Here is a 17,446-nt window from a genome sequence, read left to right as displayed (position 1 = left end):
CGAAGTTCCAGCTCAGGTCGAATGGGTGGTCCATCATAGTTCCGGAGTCGTGCATGTCCAGCCCCAAATTCTTCCACAATTGTTCGAGACGTTGATTGCGCTCGTTGACATCGGCCATTGTTAATCGAAGTCGAAGTCACACAACTGTTCAACACCGAGTGAGGTCAGGAAGTGAACTGTTTCAAGACGTCCGCGCGATCCCGCAGCCAGATATATTTTAAAATGACCTAAAGGATGGAAGGCTAGTGTCCACCCTTTCCTTATAGTGGCAACCCTTTGGGAAGGATAGGGGTATTCAGTGTTGCACAAGCATAATTTGTCATTTCTACTATCCGTATGCTACAGATTACCAAGAATATCGATGTAGAACTTTGTGGCTAAAGGCTCACAAATAAAAACATATTAATAATATGACGAATGATATTATTTATGCTATTTTTAAATTTTGTTAGATTTATGCAATCATCAGTCAATCATTTTTCGTTAAAATTCGGGAATATAGAAGACGTATTTTGCATCCCTAACGGCTTATTTTAACGTTTCAAAAACATAACAGAATATTTCAAGTTCATCAAGTTCAAGTTCAGAATATTTCTAGTAAAATGTTAGCAGCGGTGTAACGTGTAGCTGAGGTGTAAATAAAAAGACCTACCATTAGCATTTTCTCGGGAGCTACTTTAGTATCGATACCTTTGATGGCGTTTTATAGATATTGCAAATGAACTGAATGGACCTGAAGGTGCCTACAGATTTTAGATAAGCAAAGTTAGATCTAAAGAAGAAGCGTAGGTAATTATTAGTTCCTTTATTGTCTTACTATCTATTATAATAAATGTACGCATAGTCCTACGCAATCAAGCATAGCTTCTATATTTCTATTCTCATCATCTCGCGAGCCTTTTTTAAACTCTATTGGCGTTCGTGTCGGCTTAAAGTCTAACTGTATATGCAGCTGAGTACCAGTGTTTTACAAGAAGACAATATTCCTATTCTTAATTTAAAAAAATATATATTCATCTCAGTTCAAAATATACTGAGTGTTCGGTATTCGATACTTGTGCGTTACGAAAATTCTACCAAAAGCTACTAAGAAATATAAGACCTAACATTTTGGGTAACCTAGGATATGGCGGGCTTTTTGAAATTAGTAGTTTTATCTATTGAGATCTTACTAACGGATAGTGGTCTTTTAGAGATTAGTAAGTGTAAACACAGGTGTTCACATGGATACTATAGACACATTCTAGTCTTTCTATGTGTGTGTGTGTTTTTTTTTGCATTTGAAATTGAACATACAATGATTGAATCAAATTTTGAATTAAAGGGCACCATTGTTCACATTATTTTAGCCTACTTATATTTTTCTCAATTTCTTAGATAGACAGAGGAAGTAATAAAAAAAAAAATAAGATCAAATATAAACAATGCTATTTATTTAAAGTTTATTTTGTGAAATAATAAAATAGTTCTGATAAAATATTGTTATAACTTATGTAATGATAGGGTTTAACTGTACAGTGTACACAAAGCTAAGCTTTAGATGACTAAATAAATATAATGCGTGGCTCCTGTCGTCCATGGCTCAGATGACGATACACTCGTGGGGGAACACCGTTCCTCGCACTGGCACCGTGGGGCAGGCTGAAATAACAAATAAATCATTAAAACCCAGAAACTGGTTACTATTCAAAGGGGTACGAACCTCATTTATTAAGTGCTCAGACTACTCAGGTATAGCTTCAAGCATTTGTTTGAATTCTCATAAACATAGTATGAAAGAAATGTTTCTTATGCCTGACTGAATTGTCATTTTTATAGCAGGAAACTTTTGTGAAATCACTTGGTTGGTAATCTTTCAATAGCTTATGGCCCAAGTTCACCGACTGCATATTAAGCTGTTTAGTACGAATTTTGACGATCAATTTTCAAAGTAAACAGTAGTTTTATGAGAACGTTTAAATTAATGTGGTCGGTGAACTTGGAACTTGTAACAATTGGAAATGCTGGGACAGTTGATGCTCTATGAAAGCCCCTAACTGCCCGATACTCTTTGAGTTGTATCACCATCATCATCTCCAGTGCCTTTTCCCAACTATGTTGGGATCGGCTTCCAGTCTCGCCGGATGCACTCCTTGTGTTTTATGAAGACAGTTTTGTCCTCTAAAGTAACGTAACAAGGTTTACCCCAATTTGATCTTGCTTTTGACAATATATGTACCCACTTAGGTAGTTCCCTCAAATTCGCCTCATCATCATCATGCTCCGAGCCTTTTTCCCAACTATGTTGGGGTCGGCTTCCCTCAAATTCGCCTGACGTGCAGTAATTCGTATTAGTAAGTATTTAAGAGATTACCTTTCTCGCACCGCTGGCCATAAAAGCCTGTGCCTTCACACTTGCACGTGAATCCTGGGTCCTGCACCGTCTGGATGCAGTTACCCCTGAGGCACGGCATACGGCTGCATACGTTTGAACTCCTCTCTGCGAACGTGGAATAGAGAAGAGTAGGAAAAAGCTGAATGTAATGAGGGATGTTACTTTTTATTGTTTTCCTAGCTGATGGCTAGATGGCGCTGATACGCTTGGTACGTTACTGCAGGGAGCGGAGCTTCATTAACTTATAAATTTGAGGTCGTATAACCAAACCTACTTTTAAATATTTACATTTAAATAAATAGAGAAGCAGAAAAATAGCTACTTAAAGGGACCGGTGTAATGTTATTTTACAACCTTGGCATTTTTGCAAAAGCCTAGTAACGTAGTAGGTACCTACAACGCAATCTATCATTTTCTTGGGAACTACATTTTTTAATTTCTCAAAAAAAACCTCACGTTATCATTTTCAATCCCATTGTTTACTTGAAACTGTCTGTGCTGTTGTTGTTTAAAGATCTATTTAAAAATACATTACCCAGTGACAGCGACGAGGAGCAATTTTTTTATGCCACTTAGGTACCTATTAGTTTTAAGTTATATCGGGTGTGTCGTTCATAATCACATTAAATGAAATGCGTTAATATACTGGTTGATATATGTCGATCAACACAAAGAAAAAGAAAAATACGTAAAAATAAAAAAAATGGATTTTTCAAACAAAGTAAGGTAAACGCGGGTGAAGTCGTCATGCCCCAATAGTCGTCAATTAATCTTAAAACTTTTATTATTATTTTCTACTGAACTTAAAATGGGCCGATTTATATATCAACATATTCTTGATAATATATTGCACAATTGAAATAACAATACGGGGTTTTAACAGTCACGGCTTCTAAGATATGTTACTTGAAACGTGTGTGCCCTAACAAAATCGTTCTTTCGTGAAGTTCAGCTGTCAAAAGTGAAACTCAGCACGTGGTTTTGTGTTTTGATTTACATAACTCCATTGGGGTCTGTGGTATGTTTCTTTGTTTAATTAGATAGTTGAGTTTATTTGCTAGCGATGTAATATGCAATTTGGAATACTTTTAACATAGAAGATATATTTTTTTAGTGTGACATCTATTGGTACTTCAAAACTCCCATTTGACCCAAAACCCGTCAATTTTACAATTATTATGACGACTACTGGGACATGTTCAAAAGTTGCACCTAAACTCGTCATAATGAGGATATTTTGTGTTTTACAGTACAAAATGCGAATAAATAGCTAATATCGGGACTTTTTCAAAATTGATAACTGTCTAGAACAAACATATTTAAGGTTTAGACTACATTTGTTCATAAAACTGCGTTTGTTTTAAGCTTTTTCTTAGGGGTACATTTTACTCTGCTGGTTCTAGATGCACGTACACAGTCATGTTATTCGATTCAATTCATATGTTTCTTAATGGTTAAATCCCCTGTTTTCTATAAGTATGCACTTTCTACGAGTGTTTTTTCAGGTATATATTGGCCGCTGTAGGCCTCCGCCATTCGATTAAGATCTACCGCTTTGGGTACAAGTAGGTCTAGCACTAGCCTTTGTTTCTACTACGCTTCGATTACAATTTGTGGCAAACAATAATTGACTGTTCTTGCACTATGCTTTTTGTTCGGAATAACTGCGTTTCGTCACGAGTATTGTACCTCGTCTTCCTAACGTGCCTTAATAGCGCCTGTATAAAAATTATGTCATTCAACTAGTTTTGACGCAAAAAATATTAAAATCAGTTTTAAAACTAAGATGACATAGCTTCCATCGCTGTCACTTCTTTGCTTGTCGTATTCGATATTGATGGGTAAAGAGTAATCTTAAGTAAGATTGTCAGTAAGATGATCGTAATTTTAATAGCAGATCATGACTGAAAGAAACTACAAGCAAGAGGGCCTTTTAAAAGTCATAAAAGCTGTAAATCAAGGGCCCACACACACCATCACATGCAGCAAAAAAATTTAAAACGCCCTTTTGAAACAACTCCAATGAAATGGTGACACAAAACAGACGATTATCCCTGTATATATGTCGTAGCCATATCGTAGAATTGACCACTTCATGAAAAACTCGAGCATTTCATGAAATGGTCGCGTTTCATGAAATGTTCATGTTAATTTGACCAGATCGTTTAATCGGCAACATTTCTCGATTTTGTCATCCATGTCTGGCCTTATGGTAAAATAGGGTATCCATAAAATATTTAATATAAATCCAAAATATTTTGGGTTGGAGGAAACTCGCGTTTAATTTAATGAAATCTGGTAGTTGTGAAATTTTTCACAGCTCAAAATTGTCAGGAGGCAAAAGAACTTAGGTTTTTTTCAAAACTTCAATTGCAAATATTAAGAGTAAGAACTTGTTCATTGTCCTTTATCTCCGATATACATAGGGCTGCCATCCGTCCGGGTTTCCCCGGATTTGTCCTCGTTTGGAGGCCGTCCGGGGGCCGTCCGGGCGGGGTTTCAAGAAGTGTCCGGGGAAAACCCGGACACTTTTTACAGGGACGTCTTGACCAATGGTGCAGGGTCCCAAAACTCAAAAATTTTCGCGCTCGCTTCGCTCGCGGCTTCTTCACTCTGGGGTTTGCTTTTATTATTCAAGTTTAGGTGCTTTAGTGAACCAAAACTCATTTTTTTTGCGCTCGCTACGCTCGCGGCTACTTTCAATATTTTTTCTGTAACCTATCAAAATGGGAGCACCGTTTTAAAGTCCTTTTATTAACAAGGAATTAACTCCTAGTTTCCATATGAGCTTTCTTATTTATGATCTTCGAAGTAGGTACTCTAAGGCATAATCTTCCAACACTACTACTACATGAGCTAGAGACGGCCCTGACTTTTCATGTAAAGAAGCACCTCATTGAATTTAAGTATATGGTAATAAATGTAATAGTAAATGGATTAAAAATTAGGTCTTGTTTTAAAAAAAAAAACGGACTCGTCCGGGGAAAAAATACGATTTACGGCAAATGTCCGGGTTTTTTTTTTGTTTGTCCGGGTTTGGCGAAATTGGAGATGGCAGCCCTAGATATACATTATTATTTAAATAAAAAAGGAACTTTAGTAACATTTTAGGAATCTTAAAATAGAACACACGTAGTCTAAAATGACGTAACCTGTAGGTTCACTGCCTAGTTGGTCTAGCAATCGCAAGCGCAGCTGCTGAGCACGAGGTCTCGGGTTCGATTCCCGGGTCGGGCCGAAATCGCTTTGTGGGTTTTAGAGACTTTCATGAAACAGCCCACAGACTGGAAGTTGGTGATTATGCATCGGAAAGCACGTAAATGTCGGTCCTACGCCTGATCTCCTTCCGGTCATGTTGGATTGCCGTCCCATCCATGCCCATGCCGTGTCGGGTTCTGGGAGTTAGCTAGTGCACCTGTGTCTGCGCAAATGCTCGTGTACTATAGGTAATATGTCCTGCGCAGCTGGCTGATCTCCTTAAAATGAGAACAGCCGCCGTGGCCGAAATCGGCCGTGGACGCCATTATAAAGCCTATCTTTTATGTGTCCAACAGTTTTATTAACTTCCTTTAATATTTCAAAATACTTCTAGTAGGATCGTCGACATTTTTTTAAATATATTTTCCATAACGTCATATTTTGACAGTCAGTAATAGTCCATGGAATTCTTTCGCGTGGTCTCCCTACTGTTCTTGATTTGTTTTATAACCTAATAAATAATAAAACGTTGTTATAATTCTCCAATGTAGAATTATATCAGTTACATAAAAACACGATGATGTTTGCTAGTATGGATTTTTAAATATACCAAGTAAATGATGATGTTATTCAAAATTTTTCGCTGCGAGAATTGTCATTGTAGTCAACGGCCGCCATCTTCAAACATAAACAAAGCGCTGGCAGCGCCCCTAGGGGCGCATTTACATAACTATTTTACGATGTGATCAATTAATTTTGACCATTTCATGAAGAAGCCGAGTTTTCAGTTGCACATATCGAGAAACGATTTCTTATCATTGATTTGCCCAAGCCACATCATGATGTGGCCAATAGACAGTGAGACATTTCATGAAACGCGACTATTTCATGAAATGGTCAAATCTTTTCATGAAGTGGTCAAGTCTACGATAAGGCCACCACATATATATACTATAGAAATGAACCCAAGGACAATCTTCGGTTCTGTGCTAAAGTATTGCTAACTATGGAGGAAAACTACTTGGGCTGTTGCGTTGGGATATTAGTGGATTAGGATATAGGAAAATAAGGAACTATGGCACCTGGAAAAAAAGCCGTGGTGGCCTGGTGGGCCAAGAATCAACCTCTCAAGTATGAGGGCGCGGGTTCGATTCCAGGTCAGGCAAGTACCAACGCAACTTTTCTAAGTTTGTATGTACTTTCTAAGTATATCCTGCAATGACACCAATGACCGTGTTTCGGATGGCACGTTAAACTGTAGGTCCCGGCTGTCATTGAACATCCTTGGCAGTCGTTGCGGGTAGTCAAAAGCCAGTAAGTCTCACACCAGTCTAACCAAGGGGTATTGGGTTGCCTGGGTAACTGGGTTGAGAAGGTCAGATAGACAGTCGCTTCTAGTAAAGTACTGGTACTCAGCTGAATCCGGTTAGACTGGAAGCCGACCCCAACATAGTTGGGAAAAAAGGCTCCGAGGATGATGATGATGAGGAACTATGGCACCTGCCGATGACAATGTATAAAATACATGTTAAAATGGCAGGTGGAGACTCGCCACCTCACTTACTGGGCCCCGGGAATCAGTCGCTAAATCGCAACAAGAGGGCAACAGGTACATGAGCGGCTGAAGGGTGAGGATACCTCGGCGGACTTTAAACGCAGATCACGCGCTCCCAGTGGGTCCAGCATCACCGGCCCACTCGCCACTTACCACGAGGCACCTACTCTCCGAGCAGGGCTGCTAACCCTGCTCTAGCGACTCCACTCAGGTCAGCCAATGAAGGCAAGCCAAGAGGCGGGAGACCTTCACTTCGGCAGGCCGGAGATGGGGGACAGTATACTCTCCCCGGAGCACTCGGATATATAGCCCCGCGGGGTCGCTACTACCCGTCATCCGCCTCAGATGCAATGCTGGGGGGCTTATTAGATATTATTATTATTGGGTTTGAACGGTTAGTTGTACCTAATCATATTTTATTTTTTGATTGATACCTTTAAGACAGTAGACAGTTTAAACTGTCTATAGAGATTTTTGCAAATGGTGAACCTTACCTATATATCTATGAATGTTAGTAATTATTTCGCGGAAAGCTATATGAATGAATATGGCTTTTATTTTTTGTGAATACTAATTATTTTATTTTACAATTTAAATATTTTAAAAGTAATTATTTTACTCGTGCTACATATGCACATGACCGCATTGTTATTATGATTAAGAAATATAACACACTAGCTTCTGCCAGCGTTTTCACCCGCATCCCGTGGGAACTACTTCCCGTACCGGGATAAAAAGTAGCCTATAGCCTTCCTCGATAAATGGGCTATCTAACACTGAAAGAAATTTTCAAATCGGAACAGTAGTTCCTGAGATTAGCGCGTTCAAACAAACAAACAAACTCTTCAGCTTTATAATATTAGTATTGATATTTTATAGACTGGTTTTGTGATTCCAAGCGTTTGATAGATAGGAATATAAATTAAAATGCAACCAAGTATCTGTTTTATTGAATACCTGCATTTCTAACAGATTATGACCTGCTATTCTAAATAGGAATTTGGTTTTTTATCTATCTACATACCTAATGTTTCAAAAGAACAAGTATGCTTAGGAAATTCAAGCACAAATTTTTTTTACATAACTTGAACCTTATGTTCAAGAGCAGAGAGTTTACATTAGCATTAAAAGTTGACGAGTACTGGGAATATTTGACGAGTATCCGTACAAATCAGACGACTATTGGTACAAATCGCCCTTTTTTTACTTTTACCTTAATAAGTATATAAACCCATCAAAATGATTAAAAAAACATTAGTTACTTAGAATAATGAATAAATACTCTATCACGTCATGCAAAAATTTTCATTTTCTATTGAATATTTAACACACAGTAGCGCTTCAAAGTCAGTGATTTCCGAAATTCGACGACTATTGGTACGTTTACCTTAAATAGAATAAAAATGTGCGAAAATTAGAACACCATATAGAATTCAGTCATTACAAACAGCTGAAATTCTCCCTTGAAAACTGACAGCTGTGAACTGATCAAAACATTTGATACTCCTAACTTTATCTCTGCTTTACACATGATGTTGTAAATTATGAAAACGAAAAATGAGTCCTGTGGCTAAACCACTGAATGGATTATGTTATTTTTTTTTACAATTCGCTATAGAATATCATGAAGTACATGTGATAGAATTTAATGTGATTATGAACGACACACCCGATATAGGAGTTTAGATATAATTTGAGACCTCTCAGCGCATTGAGGCAAGCTCTTCGTGTCCTGTAGATGAACTCTGTGCGGCACCCGTAGCCGCAGGTGCACGATGCTCCGTAGATCTTGCACCCGTTGTGTGTCTGGTCAGGCTCGCAGCACCATGCCACTGAAACATGTTGCACCTCCCATTAGTAACGAAATATAGCCTTTTTTTCCGACGTCAAAAATCATCAAATGACCCTCCCGCTGTGGGTTAGCAGCGGTGAGGGAGTGTCAGACTCTTACTGACTAAAAACCGTCGTGTTCCGTCATAGGCCTTTTATGTACCAGGTATCTCTCTCGAACAACCCGCAGCCCCGACGAAATATAGCCTTAGCTCAGTCGTTATCCATTTATGTTACAATTTAAACTTTAAATTAGTTTTATTAAATTAGTTCGAGTGGTCCCTACATTAGATTTAGAGTATAACTTTTAGCGTAATTATGTATTAGTCTAGAATTGTTATTATTATAACCCTTTTAAATGTCATAAACTGAATCATTTGCGTCCATTGACATTGTGATCATATTTTTAACAATTTTATTTAATCATCACCTGCCTTTTTCAGAACTATGTTAGGGTGGGCTTCCCGTCTTACCGGACGCAGCTGGTACCCGGACCAAATATAGTCTTTTAATAACTCTAGGATAGTTCTCAACAGCGAAATAATTATTCAAATTGGTGCAGTGGTTTCAGAACCTAATTAAAAATGATTCCTTGTTATTATATTAGTACCTATAGATTAGCTTTCTGCACCCAAATAAAAAGTAAGTATTTATGTATGTTTGCTTTTTCTTCTACAAACGGTCATGAACGTGGATAGGTACCTAATTATTATAGACGACAAAGCTTTCCTAGTCTCAATTTCTGTAAGTTACAGTAACCCATTAAAAAACTTTATTCTTGCTTATCACAGGTACCAATACAATTTTTACTCGCAGATAATGCAGCTTTCTAAAGGCGAAAGAATTTTTAAAATCAGTCCAGTTCTTGAGTTTATCCATTTCCAACAAACAAAGTTTTCCTCTTTATAATATTAGTATAGATTACCAAGTTGTTTTCATTACGTAAGCCTGAAAGCGTTACTTATTTTAATAAGATAATCGCAAGTAATTCATGAACTGTGCTTTAAGTAGGTAAATAGTTTATATTTAAATCATATAATCAGAAATAAAAATAGGAAGTTTGTTTTAGTATTATAATATTCGTAAGTAGGTACTGTAATGTAGTTAGTTAGAAACTTTTTTATTGTAAGGTTTTATTCATTATATTTGATACTGCCCGGACAATCATTTTAAATTCGTTCTATGAAAACTATGAAAAATAGTAGATTAGGATTTTTATATTGAAGTATGTCACTTCACCACTCGAGCCCGTACAATAAACGTCGTGATCTTGAATCGAGTTTTTCATTTTGAGCAAGCGAGTTGTCTCCCGGTCCTACAGTACCTACTTTTGTTGACAACCCTTGTTCAGATTCAATTTGTTTTTGTAAAAAGTCCGGGACTTAAATTAATTACAACGTTAAAACTTAGTATATTGTTGGGCAAGTTCCTTGACCGCTGTGTAAGCGTTTGGCCAACTACGGGATGTTTTATCTGCAGCTTCCGTCCATTCTGATTTAATACATCCTTTGTTTTAAAAGTTTTTTCATCAATTACAAAGTTTCGACTGAAGTTTTGTTCGCATCGGCATTTAGAAAACAATTATTTCTTCAGTTGTTATAAAATAAGGGCGAGAGGATTTCAGCAGAAAACGTAGGCCTAAACATTAACGTAACTATATATTTTTTTTTTATAAATAAATTTTGTATTAATTAGATAATAAATACTAAGGTATTTTGTTGCTAACCCATATCCCAAAAAGGAGGAGGTTATCAATTTTGACTTTGTATTTTTATTCATTTTCTAAATAATTAAACTGGCCATAGAGAAGAAAATGAGGAGAAAAGAAGAAAATAAGGTGACTAACCTTTGTTTTAAAAATAAACTCCACATAAAAGCACTTGAATCCGGGGGAAAATAATAGGAAATAGGTGTCAAAATTATTATTGAAATAGATAATATTTTACGTGTTAAAATGACATTGAAATAATAATCATTGATAGCGTTAGTTGCCATGTACAAAAGTGTACAATAGGTACCTTATTGTCTATTAGAAACTGGTGCATTAGTGCATCGTCTACAGATAGCACTGACCCAGTTATTTTATCTGATTGATTCAAATTGCGAGGACAATGCATTCAGATGCATTTAGTGCAACGTGCAGTCTCTTAATAGAATAGATTTTTTACCAGAGTTAGGTTTCATAGCATGTTACCTAATAGATAGGTATAGGTACGACGTTTTTTAGAGGTATTTCAAAGGTCAAAGTCTATCCGTTATGTCTTTACTTAAATCTATGATATTTTTTTACTTTTTTTATTTTATTTTCATGGTGGTTTCTTTTTATTTTATTTTTAACTGTTTAATTTAAATATGCTTTTGCGGTGAACAAGCGTGGTGATTAAAGCTCAATCCTTCTCCGTATGAGAGGAGGCTTGCGCCCAGCCGTGGGACGATAAAAAAGCTGATGACACAGTTAAAAATAACTTGCATCTTCAGTCAGTCTGATCATGAAGTGTAGAGTAGCATAATTTCATGGTTGTCGGTCAAATAGGCAGTCGCTGCATAAAAAGGCTCAGGCAGGCCATTATTTTCATCGAAATAGGTACTAAATCGATTTTTAGATAATAACTTGTTTTTTATGTTTTATTGAGTAAAATTAATATTTTTTATGGATAAGAAATTAGTACCATTTTTTCTTAATTAATAAGGTACAAAACGATAGCCGAATTTTATCAGTAAAAAATACTGAACAAATTATAAAACTTCTGATGATTCTACAATAGACAAAAAACATTTTGTAAATACTCAATATTACTGAATCTTCATATCTGTAAAATACCTATGTAAGTAGTATAACTTCTTCATACGTTACTATCACCTGCCTAGACTACACAGTATAAAACTACACACACACATACATAGTAAAATATGTCTCACATTGCCCGAACGAACCCATGACCCTTGATATCTAACTTCCAAACAACACTTGACTATGCATAGCGATAATTATTTCTACATAATATCAATAAGTATTTTTTAAAACACGCAGGTTAGTTACAGAAAAAAAATAAAAAATTCGCAGATTGTTCAACTAAAGAATCATTTGCTTTGGCCGCGTGCTGACGTTGGTACTCACGTTGGATGCAAGCGAAGGTGAGGAAGACGAGAGCGGTGCTGGCACGCATTGTAGGACCTGTGCACACTGTGGAGCTCCGAACTGGACTGATACGCACTTCCTCCCGTCAGTGTGAACGGCCGTCGTATCACGGCGTATCTATCATCCCATTTAACTAACACCCCTAAATTTGAGTGTGTCTGATATCACTTTACATTATTATTTCACTTTTGTTTGCCACAAACATTCGTAACATTGATTATCTAAAAGCATGTAACACGTTATTTTAAAAATACTGTCTAGTGTCTAGGGTGTGTCAAACGAAATTTAATTTGGCTGTTTCTTGAATTAGAAGTTTTCAGGAACCATACCCAAAAAGTACTGTGCTTGGAAAAACTTTCTTAAAAGGAGTTCTGGCGTCATACTGATTCCTGGTAACCAACTGATATTTTTATCAGAGTTCTTGTAAGAACTAAATATATTTTGCATCAACAAAACAACGTTCTGTTATTCCGTGAAAGATAAAAATGCGTATAAAAAATAAATAAACAAAGGTATCTTCTTTAAATATAATGTGAAGCGAAGTTCACAAAAGTTCAAAATTAATGTTTTTATCTCTGTCCATGTTGTTTGTGTTTAATGAAAATATTGTCGAATTCGTAGGTCGATGTCCTCTCGGCGGTGTTCCAGTCTCGCTTGTGGATAATGCATTGAATTTATCAGTTAAAAAACAACGTATTTTTGTGTCCCTTTAAATACTTAGAACACATTATTTTTAACATTTTAATCACTGAATTAAAAATTTACTGAGACCACAAGAATCTTTTTCCCGTGATGCAGATGATTTTCTTTGTATTTTTTTTTAAATAAGCTAAGAAGACTAATAATTGATGCAGTTTGCGTGACAAACTTAACTTAAAGCTTAGGCCTTGGTGTCTTCGCGGGGCTAGTGCTAAAGTCTACTGGGGCTGCGAGATCATTCGAAAGAGTTGCCGCGGCCCTGGTAGGTACACCAAAAGCTCCAGAAGGACCCCAGTTCCCAGTTTTTAAGTCTTACATTCCCTTTTACTGCACCCACACCAAAAGAACGTAGTAATTATTAAGTAATCTGTTCCAAAACGGTTTATGCTTTCATGATTTCCCACAAAATAACGTATAATCTTATATCCTTCATGTAATGCTTACTTTAAGGTACCTATTAGTCTCATAATTCAAAACGGGTGGCTTTTCTCTGCTCACCCTCAGAAAATACAGGTGTATTATACTGTTGGTATGTTTTTCTCGGAATTTTCCGTAACAACAATGCCACGTTTTAGTGAAGTGTTATCTCTTCTCTTTATTAATGCGGAAATTCGAATAAAAACAGCATTGTTCTATACATTTGCCGTTATCAGAACATCTGAAAGCTAAGTGTACTTACTGTCTATGCAATAAATTGCTTTATGTTTGACATAAGGGTAATAAGCTGATATAATGAACCTGCCTCGACCTCTTGACATTATGTTTATCATGTTCCCTGACCACGCTCCTAAATACAGAAAATCTCCTGAAATATTGTGGTGGTTTAGATACTTTGAAGGGAAGAAAAAAAGGCAGTCACGGGCCCGATTCTCTTCTACGTTAATAATTTCAAAAACTTTGCATTTTTTTTGATTTTGGTCTATTATACGGTTGCTCTACAATCATTTTGCATCATTTGCAGACAAAATGATTCATTACTAAATGACAGAAAAGGATACAAACGTTTATTTCAATGAAAAACACATACGTTTCAATCGTGATTGAGTGGTGATTGGATCTCAGTCGGATGTGAATCGTATGTCGCTTAAGTAAAATGAGCAGAATCGTGCCCCGGTACATACTAGTCCTAAACTCGAATTGGACACCATCCGTTGATCGAATATAGTATTTAATATGTCCCGAAATTCACGTACCCAGAAGTTCTCGTGACTCCTCATGATATGAACGCGGGAGTTGGTATATCTACGTGAGACGGTGTAGTTTTTAATGGGTGTAAGTCCCTCATAACTATTTCCAGAGCCGGCTCTAGCTATCTTGGCACTCTACATATTTTCCAAACTTATCAACCAGCTACCATGATAGAGGAGGTTCTCAACTCAACGTATGTCTATGTAGCACCTACCTATATGAAAAGGTGATATGAAAGTTCTCGCGAAGATCACAAAAATTGAATGTTTTGGATTTCTTAGGGAATTCGGGGATTGAAAAGTAAATACAGAAAAAATACTGACCTTCGTCCCGACTAACTGCGGCCTGAGTTACCTCGCCCGGCGCCCCCTGAGCTCCGGCACCCCGGTTGGCCCCACCCTAAAGCCGGTACTGACTATCTCGTTTTTCCCCGAACGCCTGTAGTATGCGTAAAGCATTTTGTTCGCTTAAAAAACGTACTATTTCATTTTATATTAAAAAGATTCCATTCCACACGGTAAATTAGCGTGCGGAAAGTATAATTTTTGCAGAAATTGCCCGAATGCTACCAGGGTCACATAGAGTTCAACAATGTGAGGGGTTGAGGGCGCCCTCTGCCGTCATTCTCTAGAACTGACAAGGTAAGTTCTCCCCTGATAAAGTAAAATGATATTTGAACGTTTTTGTGTTGGTTTCTTGAAAGATGTGGCTTTTTGAAATATGTACCTTGGTAACAATCACGATTCTTTTGTTGCTTACCTATTTAATTATAATCCCGTCAAAAATACCTATAAGAAAGGACAACAAAGAAATACAAGGACGCTGCTTACCAGGGTTAAGGAGTTCCCAAAACTGCACTTTGCCTCCATTGTCATTAGTCTGAAAGTTTTTTTTAAAGACATCTTGCCATTTCGAACTTTACTTTGCAGCTTCATCCTCATATAATATAACTGTAATATTCAGAAAGCAGATCAAACATTACTAGGATCGTATACATTCAGACGGCTGTGTTGAGTGGACAACGACATCTACCGATGGAGTTTGGAACTAAGCCAACTGTGTAGTACCTTCTATTGGTACAATAGTTTACAATATGGTACTAGCGCCCTCTACAGACACGTTTGTACCTATCTTACGAAGGGTCTGCTGTGTGCTGATGATGCAGGGTACAAAGCTAGTCGATTGATGGCGTTAGCTACTGTAGTATTCTTTTAAAATAACTTGTATAAGTTATGGGACCGATTCCAGGTCAGGAAAAGTATTAATGCAACTAAGTTCTAAGTTTGTGTGTACTTTTTAAGCACCTATATATTGGACACCAATGACTGTGTTTCGGACGGCACGTTAAACCATAGGTTCCAGTTGTCATTAAACATCTTTGGCAGTCGTTACGGGTACTGACAACCAATCTTACCTAGGGTCATTGGGTTGCCCGGGTAACAGGAATGAGGAGGCCATATAGGCAGTCGTTCCTTGTACTCAGCTGTATCCGGCTAGACTAGAACCACCCCAACATAGTTAAGAAAAGGCTTGGGAGATGGGTTATGATGTTGAGTAAGTTATGGAACTAAGTAGTAGATACCAGTAGGTATCTAGCCTACCAGTAGGTATCTACTGATACGAGTACCATGAAACCACTGAAATTATACACTAATGACTGCCTTCCTGAGTTTCACCGGCATCCCAGGGGAAATTCGATTATTCCCATATCCGGATAATATAGCCTAAGTGTCTCGGAAATAATAGTACAGCATCCCAGTACTAAAATAATTTAATTTTCGGAGCCTTTAGGGTACAAACATATAGACAAAAATGTTTTTTCTTTAGAATATTAGCATAGATAGGTTTCCCAAATATGAACGTATCTATGTATCCTATGTCTCTAGCTCTGGATGCTGATGTAGCTTCTCAACAGTGAAAGAAATTTTGAAATCGGTTCAGTTCAGTCTGTTCGGAGTCTCCATCATCATCATCGGATCACTTGGGGCAGCTTGTTAGCTTTCCTGCTAATAAAAACACTCCGTCAAACATAGTAATAAAATACAGACAATTAACAGACAGAACCTTAGAAACCTTTAAAAATAATGTTGTCAATAAATTATGCAGTAGTTTTAAATCAGAGGACTCGAATACTAAATTTAATAAGTTATTTAACACACTTTGTCTAGAATTTAATAAATCATGTCCTATTAAGAAACTAAAAATCGACAATAAATTAAAATTCAACGAATGGTGTACAAAAGGGATTAGGATAAGCAGAGATGTATTGTATAACCTGTATCGAGAAAAATCAATGATATCTGATAAATCTTTTCATGATCATGTACGGAACTACTCTAAGGTATTCAAAAGTGTATGTATTCTTGCAAAGTCTAAATCAATTAGTGACAGAATAACTAAATCGGATAATAAAATAAAAACCGTTTGGAAAATAATAAATGCGGAAACGGGTCAAATTAAAGTCCGGGATACTGAACTATCATTAACGATTAATGATGCAACTGTGTCGGATAATGTGCAGGTTGCTAACGCGTTTGATAATTTTTTCTCTAATGTACCAGTAGAGGTTACTAAATCACTTAACTCGTCCTCTACACTTGCAGAGTCATTACTAAAACAAAATTTTACTAAAGAAGTACCGGATTTCGGATTCCATTACATAACTTTTAATACAGTAAAAAAAGCTTTCAAAAACCTTAATTTAAAAAAAACGGAAGACTTATGGGGCATCTCTGTTAAAGCCCTGAGCTCCGTGATTGACAATATTGCACCAATACTCAGTCAAATATTTAACTCGTGTATAGATGAAGGCACCTTTCCTGATTTGATGAAACACAGTAAGGTAATTCCAATATTTAAGTCAGGTTGTAAGAAAAATCCGTCAAACTACAGACCCATTTCTATTCTCCCGGCTCTAAGTAAAATATTCGAAAGGATCATGCTTGATCAAATGTTAAACCATTTCAACTTAAACGATATACTGCACGACCGTCAATTCGGCTTTACAAAGGGTAGGTCCACTACGGACGCAAGTGCGCGGTTAGTCACTCAGATTTTGGAAGCCTGGGAGAGTTCGCAGGATGCCGTCGGTATATTCTGTGATCTCTCCAAGGCGTTTGATTGTGTGGACCACGATACACTCATTTCTAAGCTGAGACACTACGGCATTCGTGGGAAATCTCTTGAACTTGTCCGGTCTTATTTATCCAACAGACAGCAAAAAGTGGATGTCTGCGGCTCAACATCTTCGGGGACAGTTGTAAAAATGGGCGTGCCTCAAGGCTCTATACTGGGTCCATTTCTGTTCCTAGCTTATATAAATGACCTTCCATTTGTGTTGTCTGATATTTCGGATGTTATTTTGTTTGCGGATGACACTTCCCTTGTCTTTAAAGTTAAGCGTAAGAACCCCAATGTTAGTCACATTAATGAAAGCCTAGAAATTCTCTCCAAATGGTTCGCA

General features: G+C 37.1%; 1 protein-coding gene across 1 annotated transcript; it reads right to left on the bottom strand.

The window, feature by feature from the left end:
- Positions 1 to 1,411: 1,411 nt before the first annotated feature.
- On the bottom strand, positions 1,412 to 12,237 carry LOC110372482 (cubilin). Its single transcript, XM_021329231.3, has 4 exons — positions 12,076 to 12,237; positions 8,828 to 8,959; positions 2,354 to 2,479; positions 1,412 to 1,641 (listed from the first exon to the last, which is right to left on the bottom strand). The coding sequence occupies exons 1-4, from the start codon at positions 12,122 to 12,124 to the stop codon at positions 1,583 to 1,585; spliced, it is 366 nt and encodes a 121-aa protein (XP_021184906.1). The 5' UTR covers positions 12,125 to 12,237; the 3' UTR covers positions 1,412 to 1,582.
- Between the last annotated feature and the right edge of the window lie 5,209 nt (positions 12,238 to 17,446).

This window comes from Helicoverpa armigera, chromosome 1 (assembly GCF_030705265.1).
Source record: "Helicoverpa armigera isolate CAAS_96S chromosome 1, ASM3070526v1, whole genome shotgun sequence".
NCBI lineage: Eukaryota > Metazoa > Arthropoda > Insecta > Lepidoptera > Noctuidae > Helicoverpa > Helicoverpa armigera.
The sequence above is the reverse complement of the archived record's forward strand: the minus strand, read 5'-3'. Positions and strand labels throughout refer to the sequence as shown.

Excerpts from the sequence above, each read along its gene's own strand:
- LOC110372482 (XM_021329231.3), bottom strand. The coding sequence starts at position 12,124 with ATGCGTGCCAGCACCGCTCTCGTCTTCCTCACCTTCGCTTGCATCCAA. Across the intron at positions 2,480-8,827 it reads TTGCCTCAATGCGCTGAGAG|AGAGGAGTTCAAACGTATGC; the intron begins GTCTCAAATTAT and ends CCACGTTCGCAG. Across the intron at positions 1,642-2,353 it reads TGGCCAGCGGTGCGAGAAAG|CCTGCCCCACGGTGCCAGTG; the intron begins GTAATCTCTTAA and ends TTGTTATTTCAG.